The 17,500-nt window shown below is 39.5% G+C and overlaps 1 protein-coding gene across 7 annotated transcripts in view; it reads right to left on the bottom strand.

The window, feature by feature from the left end:
- The window catches only part of LOC133570883 (IQ motif and SEC7 domain-containing protein 1-like), a 236,352-nt gene that overhangs the window by 156,304 nt on the left and 62,548 nt on the right, over positions 1–17,500 (bottom strand). For all 7 annotated transcript variants that reach the window (XM_061923749.1, XM_061923766.1, XM_061923741.1 and 4 more), the window contains one exon: positions 16,639–16,746. In XM_061923749.1, coding sequence (XP_061779733.1) covers positions 16,639–16,746 — 108 coding nt within the window. The remainder of the gene's footprint in view (positions 1–16,638; positions 16,747–17,500) is intronic.

Genomic DNA, 17,500 nt, shown 5'->3' with positions numbered 1-17,500 from the left:
ATGACGTGGAGGACCACATTAAAATAATTTGGAGGACCACGTTAAAATGATGTAGGGGGCCAAATTAAAATACAGTGGTGGACCACGTAAAATGATGTGGAGGATCACATTAAAATGATGAGGGGGCCACTTTAAAATACACGGTGGACCACGTAAAGTGATGTGGAGGCCCACACTAAAATGACGTGGAGGGCCACTTTAAAAAAACAGTGGTGGACCACGTAAAATGACGTGGAGGACCACGTTAAAATAATTTGGAGGACCACGTTAAAATGATGTAGGGGGCCCACTTTAAAATACAGTGGTGGACCACCTAAAATGATGTGGAGGGGCACGTTAAAATGATGTGGAGGACCACGTTAAAATGATGTAGGGGGCCAAATTAAAATACAGTGGTGGACCACGCAAAATGTTGTGGAGGACCACGTTAAAATCATTTGGAGGACCACATTAAAATCATGTAGGGGGCCAATTTAAAATACAGTGGTGGACCACGTAAAATTATGTGGAGGGCCACTTTAAAATACAGTGGTGGACCATGTAAAAGGATGTAGAGGACCACATTAAAACGATGAGGGGGCCAGTTTAAAATACGGTGGTGGACCACGTAAAATGATGTGGAGGATCACATTAAAATGATGAGGGGGCCACTTTAAAATACACGGTGGACCACGTAAAGTGATGTGGAGGCCCACACTAAAATGACGTGGAGGGCCACTTTAAAAAAACAGTGGTGGACCACGTAAAATGACGTGGAGGACCACGTTAAAATAATTTGGAGGACCACGTTAAAATGATGTAGGGGGCCCACTTTAAAATACAGTGGTGGACCACCTAAAATGATGTGGAGGGGCACGTTAAAATGATGTGGAGGACCACATTTAAATGATGGAGGGGGCCACTTTAAAAATACATTGGTGGACCACGCAAAATGATGTGGAGGACCACGTTAAAATCATTTGGAGGACCACATTAAAATCATGTAGGGGGCCAATTTAAAATACAGTGGTGGACCACGTAAAATTATGTGGAGGGCCACTTTAAAATACAGTGGTGGACCATGTAAAAGGATGTAGAGGACCACATTAAAACGATGAGGGGGCCAGTTTAAAATACGGTGGTGGACCACGTAAAATGACGTGGAGGACCACATTACAATAATTTGGAGGACCACATTAAAATGATGTAGGAGGCCACATTAAAATACAGTGGTGGACCACGTAAAATGATGTGGAGGGGCACGTTAAAATCATTTGGAGGACCACATTAAAATGATGTAGGGGGCTAATTTAAAATACAGTGGTGGACCACGTAAAATGATGTGGAGGACCACAATAAAATAATTTGGAGGACCACATTAAAATGTTGTAGGAGGCCACTTTAAAATACAGTGGTGGACCACGTAAAATGACGTGGAGGGGCACGTTAAAATCATTTGGAGGACCACATTAAAATGATGTAGGGGGCTAATTTAAAATACAGTGGTGGACCACGTAAAATGATGTGGAGGGCCAAATTAAAATACAGTGGTGGACCACGTAAAATGACGTAGAGGACCACAATAAAATAATTTGGAGGACCACATTAAAATGATGTAGGGGGCCACATTAAAATACAGTGGTGGACCACGTAAAATGATGTGGAGGGGCACGGTAAAATGACGTGGAGGACCAGATTGAAATGATGGAGGGGGCCAATTTAAAATACAGTGGTGGACCACGTAAAATGATGTGGAGGACCACATTAAAATCATTTGGAGGACCACATTGAAATGATGTAGGGGGCCAATTTAAAATGATGTGGTGGACCACGTAAAATGATGTGGAGGGCAACTTTAAAATACAGTGGTGGACCATGTAAAATGATGTGGAGGACCACATTAAAATGATGAGGGGGCCAATTTAAAATACATTGGAGGACCACATTAAAATTATGTGGAGGGGCACGTTAAAATGACGTGGAGGACCACCTTAAAATCATTTGGAGGACCACATCAAAATGATGTAGGGGGCCAATTTAAAATACAGTGGTGGACCACGTAAAATGATGTGGAGGACCACATTAAAATTATGTAGGAGGCCACGTTAAAATACAGTGGTGGACCACCTAAAATGATGTGGAGGGGCGCGTTAAAATGACGTGGAGGGCCACATTGAAATGATGGAGGGGTCCACTTTAAAATACGGTGGTGGACCACGCAAAATGATGTGGAGGACCACGTTAAAATAATGGAGGGGGCCATTTTAAAATACAGTGGTGGACCACGTAAAATGATGTGGAGGGCCAGTTTAAAATGATGTGGAGGACCACGTTAAAATAATGTGGAGGAATACATTAAAATTACATAGAGGACCACATCAAAATTATGTAGGGGGCCACTTTAGAATACAGTGGTGGACCACATAAAATGATGTGGAGGGCCCCTTTAAAATGATGTGGAGGACCACGTTAAAATGATGTGGAGGAATACATTAAAATTACATAGAGGACCACATCAAAATTATGTAGGGGGCCACTTTAGAATACAGTGGTGGACCACAAAAAATGATGTGGAGGGCCGCATTCAAATGAAGTCGCAGTCCATAATAAAATTATGTGGCAACCCACTATTAAATGCTATGGCGGGCCAAGTTAAAATGATGTGGAGGGCCACAATAAATTGACGACCACAATAAAATGACGACCAAATTCAAATGACGTGGCGGTCCATAATAAAATGACGTGGTGGACCCCTATTAAATGCTATGGCGGGCCACCTTAAATGGTGTTTGGGGCCACATTAAAATGAAGTGGCGGTCCACTATTAAATGCTATGGCGGGCCACATTACAATGATGTAGGGGGCCACTTTAAAATGATGTGGAGGGCCACTTAAATGACGTGGCAGGACGCTGCATGGGCCTTGAGTTGGACCTTTGGCACTAAAACATACAAACATGAAAGGTCAAATGTGAATATATCTGATATCATGTGTTCTCAATAAAGTATCAGCCCAATCTTACTGTACTGACATGTACTGAACGACAAGTACTAACTAGTATGTACAAAGTACACACGGTGTGTACTATTTATTAGTGGCCTTTCATTTTTCAGTCAGGTGATCTGTGGTGTCCTCTAATATTTTAGTGACAGAGCGATACAGCACATGATGCGCTGATACCGCTCAGCACACTCTTCAGCCCAGATGAAAACATCAGAGTGGACATCTTGAGAGCAAACATGTCCGCCTCTCCGTCCTCACCCGAGGTCGGCCATCTGAGACGAGACATCACGTGATATCAGCGTCACCAGTATCACCCTTGTCCTGCTTGGATCGTCTGCGGCACAAGTTTCATTGGCACAGGGGGGAGGGGCCATGGTGTCACCATGACAACCGTCAACGAGCGCCACAGCGCGCCAACCACAAGGTGGCAGTGTGACGCTGCTGGAACTCCTTCAGGGTCAGAAGGTCCTTCATGGATCTCTCAGTGATTAAATCACAATAAATAATAAATCAAAATCAATGTTATGAATTATTGACCTATTTAACACATACAATTTCCCACTTTAAAACATTTATGCATTTTTTTTTTTATATTATATAAAGTTTTGCAAATATTGCACATTTTGTGTTTTCGCCATAAAACACTTTCTATGACAAAATGAGCATAAAACAAACAAACAAACAAAAACAACAAAAATTAAAGCTGCAAGCGGCGATGGACGGGACCGACTTTGAGGGCTCATAAAATCCAAACTGGAGCAGTAATTAAAACTCTTTCATCAACTTTTAATCAGAAGGGTTCAATCTATCTCCTGTGCTAATTTGAAGCCGACACGACAAACGCGCTCAGAGGAGATAATGTTGGAAAAAGGTGACTGTTTTTACACAACTTTTGTTTTGAAGGGGGAATTGCAAACTTCCTGTTGATTTTTGCTGGGGTTGGCAGTGTATGAAATATAGGTCTAAGTGAGACCTACATTTTTGTTTCATGTCTCTACGACATTCCTACTGGAAGTTACAGGCTGTTTTGTCTGTGTCTTCTTCCTAGGGGGCGCTAGAGCGCAATTTTGAGTTTTGGGGTTTGGTTTTTTGATTAGATCGCAATTTTCGTGAGTCCTGATGTGTGTGTCCAATTTGGTGAGTTTTGAAGCATGTTAAGGGGGTCAAATTACAGCTCACAGAGGCGGCGGTATAATAATAAAACGCTAAAGGGACTCTGTCCCTAACGAGAAGTTGATGTAGAGATTCAAGCTTTAAAAGCCAAAAAATAAAAATGATGTATGACTTGATTTTAACATTTATATGAGTGGGCCCCGATCATTTTAGTGCACTTTTTCTTTTATAACTCATAGCTCAAAAAATAATAATAAAGCAAAATCAATGTTATGAATTATTGACCTATTGAGATATTTGATGTGTTAAACACATCAAATATATCACTTTAAAACATTTATGCAATTTTAAATATTTTGTATATTATATAAAGTTTTGCAAATATTGCACATTTTGTGTTTTTGCCATAAAACACTTTCTATGACAAAAAGGGCATAAAACAAACCACCAAACCACCAAACAAACAAACAAACACAAATAATAAAAACTAAAAATTGATGCAAAGATTCAAGCTTTGAAAGACAAAAAAATAATAATGATGTGACTTATTTTCAAAATTTTTATGAGTGGGACCTTTTTGGGTCCCTGAGAATTTTTGTGCACTTTTTTTTATAACTAATTTCTCAAAAAATAGTAACAAATTAAAATCAATGTTATGCATCACATATGTCACTTTAAAAAACCTTTATGCAATTTTTAAAAGTTTTTATATGATAAAAATGTTTACAAATATTGCACATTTTGTGTTTTTGCCATAAAAAACACTTTCTATGACAAAAAGGGCATATAACAAACAAACAAACAAAATAATAAAAACTAGAAGTTGATGCAGAAGTTCAAGCTTTGAAAGCCAAAAAATAAAAATGATGTATGACTTATTTTCAACACTTATATGAGTAGGACCCTTTTGGGTCCCCGGTCATTTTAGTGCACTTTTTCTTTCATAACTCATAGCTCAAAAAATAATAATAAAGCAAAATCAATGTTATGAATTATTGACCTATTGAGATATTTGATGTGTTAAACACATCAAATAAATCACTTTAAAACATTCATGCAATTTTAAATATTTTTTATATTATATAATGTTTTGCAAATATTGCACATTTTGTGTTTTTGCCATGAAACACTTTCTATGACAAAAAGTGCATAAAACAAACCACCAAACCACCAAACAAACACAAATAATAAAAACTACAAATTGATGCAAAGATTCAAGCTGTGAAAGACAAAAAATATTAATGATGTGACTTATTTTCAAATTTTTTATGAGTGGGACCTTTTTGGGTCCCTGAGAATTTTAGTGCACTTTTTTTTATAACTAATTTCTCAAAAAATAGTAACAAATTAAAATCAATATTATGTATTATTGACCTATTTTTTTAAGACATTACATATGTCACTTTAAAAAATATTTATGCAATTTTTTAAAGTTTTTATATGATAAAATGTTTTACAAATATTGCACATTTTGTGTTTTGGCCATAAAAAACACTTTCTATGACAAAAAGGGCAAATAACAAACAAGCAAACAAACAAACAAACAAAAATAATAAAAACTAGAAGTTGATGCAGAAGTTCAAGCTTTGAAAGCCAAAAAATAAAAATTATGTATGACTTATTTTCAACACTTATATGAGTGGGACCCTTTTGGGTCCCCAATAATTTTAGTGCACTTTTTTTGTTTATAACTCATTGCTCAAAAAATAATAACAAATCAAAATCAATGTTATGAATTATTGACCTATTTAACGCATACTTTAAAACATTTATGCACTTTTATATATTTTTTCCCTGAGAATTTTAGTGCACTTTTTTTTATAACTAATTTCTCAAAAAATAGTAACAAATTAAAATCAATGTTATGTATTATTGACCTATTTTTTTAAGACATTATATATGTCACTTTAAAAAATATTTATGCAATTTTTTAAAGTTTTTATATGATAAAAATGTTTACAAATATTGCACATTTTGTGTTTTTGCCATAAAAAACACTTTCTATGACAAAAAGGGCATATAACAAACAAACAAACAAACAAAAATAATAAAATTTAGAAGTTGATGCAGACGTTCAAGCTTTGAAAGCCAAAAAATAAAAATTATGTATGACTTATTTTCAACACTTATATGAGTGGGACCCTTTTGGGTCCCCAAGAATTTGAGTGCACTTTTTTTGTTTATAACTCATTGCTCAAAAAATAATAACAAATCAAAATCAATGCTATGAATTATTGACCTATTTAACGCATACAATTTCCCACTTTAAAAAATGTATGCAATTTTACATATTTTTTATAATATATAAAGTTTTGCAAATATTGCACATTTTGTGTTTTTGCCATTAAAAAAAGGATTTTCTTGAACAAAAAAAGCATGAAACAAACAATGTGGACTTTATATTGACGGATATATCTGAAGATGATCATTCTAGAGATTTAAGCATTTCAGTAAAAAATAATAATACACAACTTATTTTTACAATTTTTATGACAGAGACTTGAGCCGTAAAAGGTTTAAAAACACCCCACAGTATTTGTAGTAATACTACTTCAATCATTATTATGCTTTATTCAACAATAACAAGACAACCAAGAAGAAAACTCTTTGATTGTGCTTTGCAAACAAAAGACGTCCATGTCGTCGTGTTAACAAAACACAAACAGCTCGACGTGCAGGTTGTTGTCATGGCAACACCTGTTGTGGGTAGTACTATGTACACACACTTGCAGATCAGGTACACACCTGTATCGTGCAGTAAGTAGAGTGTCCAATAGTCATATCAGTCTGACATCATTAAAAAAAAGGCAGCTGACGTTAATATTTCAAAATAAAAGGAGGTTATACTTTTATATTTATGCCACATATATGACGTGATATGATTGTAAACTGCATGTAGTCCAGTATGTTTTATTTTATTGGTATTACCTGTTTACTTCATTGGTATTACCTGGACTACAGGTAATACCATGTCCATGAAACACTCACCTGTCCCTAAAACCCTCACCTGTCCCTAAAATACTCACATGTCTCTGAAACACTCACCTGTCCCTGAAACACTCACCTGTCCATGAAACACTCACCTGTCCCTGAAACACTCACCTGTCCCTAAAACACTCACCTGTCCCTGAAACACTCACCTGTCCATGAAACACTCACCTGTCCCTAAAACACTCACCTGTCCCTGAAACACTTACCTGTCCCTGAAACACTTACCTGTCCCTGAAACACTCACCTGTCACCTGTCTCTGAAACACTCACCTGTCCCTGAAACACTCACAAGTCACCTGTCTCTGAAACACTCACCTGTCACCAGTCTCTGAAACACTCACCTGTCTCTGAAAAACTCACCTGTCTCTGAAACACTCACCTGTCACCTGTCTCCGAAACACTCACCTGTCCCTGAAACACTCACCTGTCCCTAAAACACTCACCTGTCCCTAAACCACTCACCTGTCCCTAAAACACTCACCTGTCCATGAAACACTCACCTGTCCTTAAAACACTCACCTGTCCATGAAACACTCACCTGTCCATGAAACACTCACCTGTCCCTGAAACACTCACCTGTCCCTAAAACCCTAACCTGTCCCTAAAATACTCACATGTCTCTGAAACACTCACCTATCCATGAAACACTCACCTGTCCCTGAAACACTCACCTGTCCATGAAACACTCACCTGTCCCTGAAACACTCACCTGTCCCTAAAACACTCACCTGTCCCTGAAACACTCACCTGTCCATGAAACACTAACCTGTCCCTAAAACACTCACCTGTCCCTGAAACACTTACCTGTCCCTGAAACACCCAACTGTCCCTGAAACCCTCGCTTGTCCCTGAAACACTCACCTGTCACCTGTCTCTGAAACACTCACCTGTCCCTGAAACACTCACAAGTCACCTGTCTCTGAAACACTCACCTGTCACCAGTCTCTGAAACACTCACCTGTCTCTGAAAAACTCACCTGTCACCTGTCTCCGAAACACTCACCTGTCCCTGAAACACTCACCTGTCCCTAAAACACTCACCTGTCCCTAAAACACTCACCTGTCCCTAAAACACTCACCTGTCCATGAAACACTCACCTGTCCTTAAAACACTCACCTGTCCATGAAACACTCACCTGTCCATGAAACACTCACCTGTCCCTAAAACACATACCTGTCCCTGAAACACCCAACTGTCCCTGAAACCCTCGCTTGTCCCTGAAACACTCACCTGTCTCTGAAACACTCACCTGAGCCTGAAACACTCACCTGTCACCAGTCTCTGAAACACTCACCTGTCACCTGTCTCTGAAACACTCACCTGTCCCTGAAATACTCACCTGTTCCTGAAACACTCACCTGTCACCTGTTTCCGAAACACTCACCTGTCCCTGAAACACCCACCTGTCCCTAAAACACTCACCTGTCCCTAAAACACTCACCTGTCCATGAAACACTCACCTGTCCTTAAAACACTCACCTGTCCATGAAACACTCACCTGTCCATGAAACACTCACCTGTCCCTAAAACACTCACCTTTCTCTAAAACACTTACATGTCCCTGCAACACTCATCTGTCACCTGTCTCTGAAACACTCACCTGTCTCTGAAAAACTCACCTGTCCCTGAAACACTCACCTGTCCCTGAAACACTCACCTGTTCCTGAAACACTCACCTGTCACCTGTCTCTGAAACACTCACCTGTCACCTGTCACCTGTCTCTGAAACACTCACCTGTCCCTGAAATACTCACCTGTTCCTGAAACACTCACCTGTCACCTGTCTCCGAAACACTCACCTGTCCATGAAACACTCACCTGTCCATGAAACACTCACCTGTCCCTAAAACACTTACCTGTCCCTGAAACACCCAACTGTCCCTGAAACCCTCGCTTGTCCCTGAAACACTCACCTGTCTCTGAAACACTCACCTGAGCCTGAAACACTCACCTGTCACCAGTCTCTGAAACACTCACCTGTCACCTGTCTCTGAAACACTCACCTGTCCCTGAAATACTCACCTGTTCCTGAAACACTCACCTGTCACCTGTTTCCGAAACACTCACCTGTCCCTGAAACACTCACCTGTCCCTAAAACACTCACCTGTCCCTAAAACACTCACCTGTCCCTAAAACACTCACCTGTCCATGAAACACTCACCTGTCCTTAAAACACTCACCTGTCCATGAAACACTCACCTGTCTCTGAAACACTCACCTGTCACCTGTCTCTGAAACACTCACCTGTCCCTGAAATACTCACCTGTTCCTGAAACACTCACCTGTCCCTGAAACACTCACCTGTCCCTAAAACACTCACCTGTCCCTAAAACACTCACCTGTCCATGAAACACTCACCTGTCCTTAAAACACTCACCTGTCCATGAAACACTCACCTGTCTCTGAAACACTCACCTGTCACCTGTCTCTGAAACACTCACCTGTCACCTGTCTCTGAAACACTCACCTGTCACCTGTCTCTGAAACACTCACCTGTCCCTGAAACACTCACCTGTCACCTGTCCCTGAAACACTCACCTGTCACCTGTCCCTGAAACACTCACCTGTCCCTCAAACACTCACCTGTCACCTGTCCCTGAAACATTCACCTGTCACCTGTCCCTGAAACACCCACCTGTCTCTCAAACACTCGCCTGTCCCTGAAATACTCACCTGTCACCTGTCTCTGAAATACTCACCTGTCCCAAATTAAGATAAATTAAGATCAATCAAGATCAATTAAGACCAATCAAGATCAATCAAGATCAATTAAGATCAATCAAGATAAATTAAGATAAATAAGGATCAATTAAGATCAGGGCCAGAAAAGTGCAGGACTAAACACAAAATGTTAATGAAGAACGAAGAAAACAAGAATTTGTTTGAAAAAACAAAACATAATTTGCGTGACAGAGTGTCACAGGGCGAGCACAAGTGCATTGTGGGTAAATCCAAGCGTTCAAGTTGAAAGAAGCAACTTATCACAAATGGAAGAAATGTGAAATACGAGACAAAAATAGATGTGGTGTTACTAAAAACTACTTTGAAACTTCTGAGTAGGAAAGTTTAAAAATAGAACACGCTGCTTCTACTTGTGAGCCGCACAGTATTATTATCCATTTTCTACCGCTTGTCCCAGTCGTTATTATCATTACAATTATTATTATTATTTTTACTATTACTATTATTATTAATATGATTATTATATGATATCTTATTATGGATTATACGTTGACGACAAAGCACATCTCTTTGAAAACACTCTCAGCCTCTAAAGCCCCAACACTGTACTTACTGTACTTCTCACTTGACCTTACAGTAAATACCAACATTATAACTCCTTACAGTAGATACCAACATCATATTTCAGTACAGTCGATACCAACATCATATTCCAGCACAGTCGATACCAACATCATATTCCAGTACAGTAGATACCAACATCTTATTCCAGTACAGTCGATACCAACATCATATTCCTGTACAGTAGATACTGACACCATATTCCAGTACAGTAGATACCAGTATCATATTCCAGTACAGTAGATACCAACATCATATTTCCTTACAGTAGATATAAGTATCATATTCCAGTACAGTAGAGACCAACATCATATTCCAGTACAATGGATATCAGTATCATATTTCAGTACAGTAGATATCAGTATTATATTCCAGTACAGTAGATACCAACATCATATTCCAGTACAGTAGATATCAGTATTATATTCCAGTACAGTAGTAACCAACATCATATTCCAGTACAGTAGATATCAGTATCATATTCCGGTACAGTAGATACCAACATAATATTCCAGTAAAGTAGATACCAACATCATATTGCAGTACAGTAGATATCAGTATCATATTCAGTACAGTAGATATCAGTATCATGTTCCAGTAGAGTAGATACCAACATCATATTCCAGCACAGTAGACATCAGTATCATAATCCAGTACAGTATATATCAGTATCAGATTCCAGTACTGTAGATACCAACATCATATCTACTTACAGTAGATATAAGTATCATATTCCCGTACAGTAGATACCGAAATCATATTCCAGTACAATAGATACCTACATCATAGTCCAGTATAGTAGATATCAGTATCATATTCCAGTACAGTAGATACCAACATCATAGTCCAGGACAGTAAATATCAGTATCATATTCCAATACAGTAGATATCAGTATCACATTACAGTACAGTAGATACCAACATCATATTCCAGTAAAGTAGATACTAACATCATATCTACTTACAGTAGATATCAGTATCATATTCCAGTACAATGGATATCAGTATCATATTTCAGTACAGTAGATATCAGTATTATATTCCAGTACAGTAGATACCAACATCATATTCCAGTACAGTAGATATCAGTATTATATTCCAGTACAGTAGTAACCAACATCATATTCCAGTACAGTAGATATCAGTATCATATTCCGGTACAGTAGATACCAACATAATATTCCAGTAAAGTAGATACCAACATCATATTGCAGTACAGTAGATATCAGTATCATATTCCAGTACAGTAGATATCAGTATCATGTTCCAGTACAGTAGATACCAACATCATATTCCAGCACAGTAGACATCCGTATCATAATCCAGTACAGTATATATCAGTATCAGATTCCAGTACTGTAGATACCAACATCATATCTACTTACAGTAAATATCAGTATCATATTCCAGTACTGTAGATACCAACATCATATCTACTTACAGTAAATATCAGTATCATATTCCAGTACAGTATATACCAACATCATATCTACTTACAGTTGATATCAGTATCATTTTCCAGTACAGTAGATACCAACTTGATATCCAGTACAGTAGATACCAACATCATATTCCAGTACAGTAGACATCAGTATCATATTCCAGTACAGTATATATCAGTATCAGATTCCAGTACAGTAGATACCAACATCATATTCCAGTACAGTAGACATCAGTATCATATTCCAGTACAGTATATATCAGTATCAGATTCCAGTACAGTAGATACCAACATCATATTCCAGTACAGTAGACATCAGTATCATATTCCAGTACAGTATATATCAGTATCATATTCCAGTACAGTAGATACCAACATCATATCTATCCATCCATCTTCTTCCGCTTATCCGAGGTCGGGTCGCAGGGGCAGCAGCCTAAGCAGGGAAGCCCAGACTTCCCTCTCCCCAGCCACTTCGTCCAGCTCCTCCCGGGGGATCCCGAGGCGTTCCCAGGCCAGCCGGGAGACATAGTCTTCCCAACGTGTCCTGGGTCTTCCCCGTGGCCTCCTACCGGTCGGACGTGCCCGAAACACCTCCCGAGGGAGGCGTTCGGGTGGCATCCTGACCAGATGCCCGAACCACCTCATCTGGCTCCTCTCGATATGGAGGAGCAGCGGCTTTACTTTGAGCTCCCCCCGAATGACAGAGCTTCTCACCCTATCTCTAAGGGAGAGCCCCGCCACCCGGCGGAGGAAACTCATTTCGGCCGCTTGTACCCGTGATCTTGTCCTTTCGGTCAAGACCCAAAGCTCATGACCATAGGTGAGGATGGGAACGTAGATCGACCGGTAAATCGAGAGCTTTGCCTTCTGGCTCAGCTCCTTCTTCACCACAACGGATCGATACAGCGTCCGCATTACTGAAGATGCCGCACCGATCCGCCTGTAGATCTCACGATCCACTCTTCCCTCACTCGTGAACAAGACTCCGAGGTACTTGAACTCCTCCACTTGGGGCAAGATCTCCTCCCCAACCCGGAGATGGCACTCCACCCTTTTCCGGGCGAGAACCATGGACTCGGATTTGGAGGTGCTGATTCCCATCCCAGTCGCTTCACACTCGGCTGCGAACCGATCCAGTGAGAGCTGAAGATCTTGGCCAGATGAAGCCATCAGGACCACATCATCTGCAAAAAGCAGAGACCTAATTCTGCAGCCACCAAACCAGATACCCTCAACGCCCTGACTGCGCCTAGAAATTCTGTCCATAAAGGTTATGAACAGAATCGGTGACAAAGGGCAGCCTTGGCGGAGTCCAACCCTCACTGGAAACGTGTCCGACTTACTGCCGGCAATGCGGACCAAGCTCTGACACCGATTATACAGGGAGCGAACCGCCACAATAAGACAGTCCGTTACCCCATACTCTCTGAGCACTCCCCACAAGACTTCCCGGGGTACACGGTCGAATGCCTTCTCCAAGTCCACAAAGCACATGTAGACTGGTTGGGCAAACTCCCATGCACCCTCAAGGACCCTGCCGAGAGTATAGAGCTGGTCCACAGTTCCACGACCAGGACGAAAACCACACTGTTCCTCCTGAATCCGAGGTTCGACTATCCGGCGTAGCCTCCTCTCCAGTACACCTGAATAGACCTTACCGGGAAGGCTGAGGAGTGTGATCCCACGATAGTTGGAACACACCCTCCGGTTCCCCTTCTTAAAGAGAGGAACCACCACCCCGGTCTGCCAATCCAGAGGTACCGCCCCCGATGTCCACGCGATGTTGCAGAGTCTTGTCAACCAAGACAGCCCCACAACATCCAGAGCCTTAAGGAACTCCGGGCGGATCTCATCCACCCCCGGGGCCTTGCCACCGAGGAGCTTTTTAACTACCTCGGCAACCTCAGCCCCAGAAATAGGAGAGCCCACCACAGATTCCCCAGGCCCTGCTTCCTCATAGGAAGACGTGCTGGTAGGATTGAGGAGGTCTTCGAAGTATTCTCTCCACCGATCCACAACATCCGCAGTCAAGGTCAACAGAGCACCATCCCCACCATACACGGTGTTGACACTGCACTGCTTCCCCTTCCTGAGGCGGCGGATGGTGGTCCAGAATTGCTTCGAAGCCGTCCGGAAGTCTTTTTCCATGGCCTCACCGAACTCCTCCCATGTCCGAGTTTTTGCCTCCGCGACCGCTGAAGCCGCACACCGCTTGGCCTGTCGGTACCTGTCTGCTGCCTCAGGAGTCCCATGAGCCAAAAGAACCCGATAGGACTCCTTCTTCAGCTTGACGGCATCCCTCACCGCCGGTGTCCACCAACGGGTTCTAGGATTACCGCCACGACAGGCACCAACTACCTTGCGGCCACAGCTCCAATCAGCCGCCTCGACAACAGAGGTACGGAACATCGTCCACTCGGACTCAATGTCCAGCACCTCCCTCGGGACATGTTCAAAGTTCTTCCGGAGGTGGGAATTGAAACTCTCTCTGACAGGAGACTCTGCCAGGCGTTCCCAGCAAACCCTCACAATGCGTTTGGGCCTGCCAGGTCTGTCCGGCATCCTCCCCCACCATCGCAGCCAACTCACCACCAGGTGGTGATCGGTAGAAAGCTCCGCCCCTCTCTTCACCCGGGTGTCCAAAACATGAGACCGCAAATCCGATGACACAACTACAAAGTCGATCATGGAACTGCGGCCTAGGGTGTCCTGGTGCCAAGTGCACATATGGACACCCTTATGTTTGAACATGGTGTTTGTTATTGACAATCCGTGACGAGCACAAAAGTCCAATAACAAAACACCACTCGGGTTCAGATCCGGGCGGCCATTCTTCCCAATCACGCCTCTCCAGGTTTCACTGTCGCATATCTACTTACAGTAAATATCAGTATCATATTCCAGTACAGTATATACCAACATCATATCTACTTACAGTTGATATCAGTATCATTTTCCAGTACAGTAGATACCAACATCATATTCCAGTACAGTAGATACCAACATCATATCTCCTTACAGTAAATATCATTATCATATTCCAGTACAGTAGATACCAACACCATATTACATTACAGTAGATTTCAGTATCATATTACAGTACAGTAGATGCCAACATCATATTCCAGTACAGTGGATATCAATATCATATTCCAGTAGAGTAGATATCAGTATCAAATTCCAGTACAGTAGATACCAATATCATATTCCAGTACAGTAGATATAAGTATCATATTCCAGTACAGTAGATTACAAGATCATATCTACTTTCAGTAGATATCAGTATCATATTCCAGTACAGTAGATACCCACATCATATTCCAGTACAGTAGATACCAACATCATAGTCCAGTACAGTCGATACCAACATCATATTCCAGTACAGTAGATATCAGTATCATAGTCCAGTACAGTCGATACCAACATCATATACCAGCACAGTGGATATCAATATCATATTCCAGTAGAGTAGATACAAGTATCAAATTCCAGTACAGTAGATACCAACATCATATTCCAGTACAGTAGATATAAGTATCATATTCCAGTACAATAGATACCAACATCATATTCCATTACTGAAATATCAGTATCATATTTCAGTACAGTAGATACCAACATCATATACCAGTACAGTAGATATTAACATCATATTCCAGTACAGTAGACATCAGTATCATATTCCAGTACAGTAGATATCAGTATCAGATTCCAGTACAGTAGATACCAAAATCATATCTACTTACAGTGGATATTAGCATCATATTCCAGTACAGTAGATTACAACATCATATCTACTTACAGTAGATATCAGTATCATATTCCAGTTTAGTAGATACCGAAATCATATTCCAGTACAGTAGATACCAACATCATATTCCAGTACAGTAGATATCAGTATCAGATTCCAGTACAGTAGATATCAAAATCATATCTACTTACAGTGGATATAAGCATCATATTCCAGTACAGTAGATTACAACATCATATCTACTTACAGTAGATATCAGTATCATATTCCAGTACAGTAGATACCGACATCATATTCCTGTACAGTAGATACCAACATCATATTCCAGGACAGTAGATATCAGTATCATATTCCAGTACAGTAGATACCAACATTATATACCAGCACAGTGGATATCAGTATCATATTCCAGTAGAGTAGATATCAGTATCGAATTCCAGTACAGTAGATACCAACATCATATTCCAGTACAGTAGATATCAGTATCATATTCCAGTACAATAGATACCAACATCATATTCCAGTACAGTAGATATCAGTATCATATTCCAGTACAATAGATACCAACATCATATTCCAGTACAGTAGATATCAGTATCATATTCCAGTACAATAGATACCAACATCATATTCCAGTACAGTAGATACTAACATCATATTCCAGTACAGTAGATACTAACATCATGTAGACTTACAGTAGATACCAACATCATTTTCCAGTACAGTAGATATCAGTATCATATTCCAGTACAATAGATACCAACATCATATTCCGGTACAATAGATATCAGTATTATATTCCAGTGCAGTAGATACCAACATTATTTCAGTAGAGTAGATATCAGTATCATATTCCAGTACAGTAGATACCAACATGATATCCAGTGCAGTATATATCAGTATCATATTTGAGTATGATTAAAAGCTGCTATACATTTCAAACAAAGACAACAAATCCTCATCATCCCAAAAGCAAATGATGATGATGAGGATGATGAGGATGGTGTGGTTACCAAGGCAACAGCGTGCTGAACAAGGAAGTGCTAAGTTACCTGAAGGAAGCAGATTTCCACCTGTCACAAGAAACACCTTCACTGCTGTCAGCTGACTCCAAACTCCCAGCATGCTCTGGGGCTCGGACAGGAAGTGAAGAATGTCTCCTGCAGACGACACAAAACATTCAACAAATAACTTTATTAAATCATTATTCTTTCAATGTAATCATATATTAGTACATCATGACATAACAATGTACTCTTGTAATTATTGTATACTCATACAATAGTGTGTGTATATACTCTTGTAATTATTATACATACTGATATAATAGTGTGTGTGTATACGTATATACATATATATGTATATATATATACATATATACATATATATATATATACATATATATATACACATATATATATACATATATATATATATATATATAAATATACATATATATACATACACATGCGTACATATATATATATACATATATACTGTACACATATATACACATACATATATATTTATATATACACACATACATATATATACATGTATATATATATATATATATATATACATATATATATATATATATATATATATATATATATACATGTATATATATATATATATATATATATATATATATATGTGTATATATATATGTATGTGTGTGTGTGTGTACATACACACATACTATATATATATATATATATATATATATATATATATATATACATGTATATATATATATATATATATATATATATATATGTGTATATATATATGTATGTGTGTGTGTGTGTACATACACACATACAATATATATATATATATATATATATATATATATATATATATATATATATATATATATATATATGTATGTGTGAGAAAAAAAAATCACAA

This window comes from Nerophis lumbriciformis, linkage group LG01, assembly GCF_033978685.3.
Source record: "Nerophis lumbriciformis linkage group LG01, RoL_Nlum_v2.1, whole genome shotgun sequence".
NCBI lineage: Eukaryota > Metazoa > Chordata > Actinopteri > Syngnathiformes > Syngnathidae > Nerophis > Nerophis lumbriciformis.
This window is presented reverse-complemented; position numbering and strand designations above follow the sequence as displayed.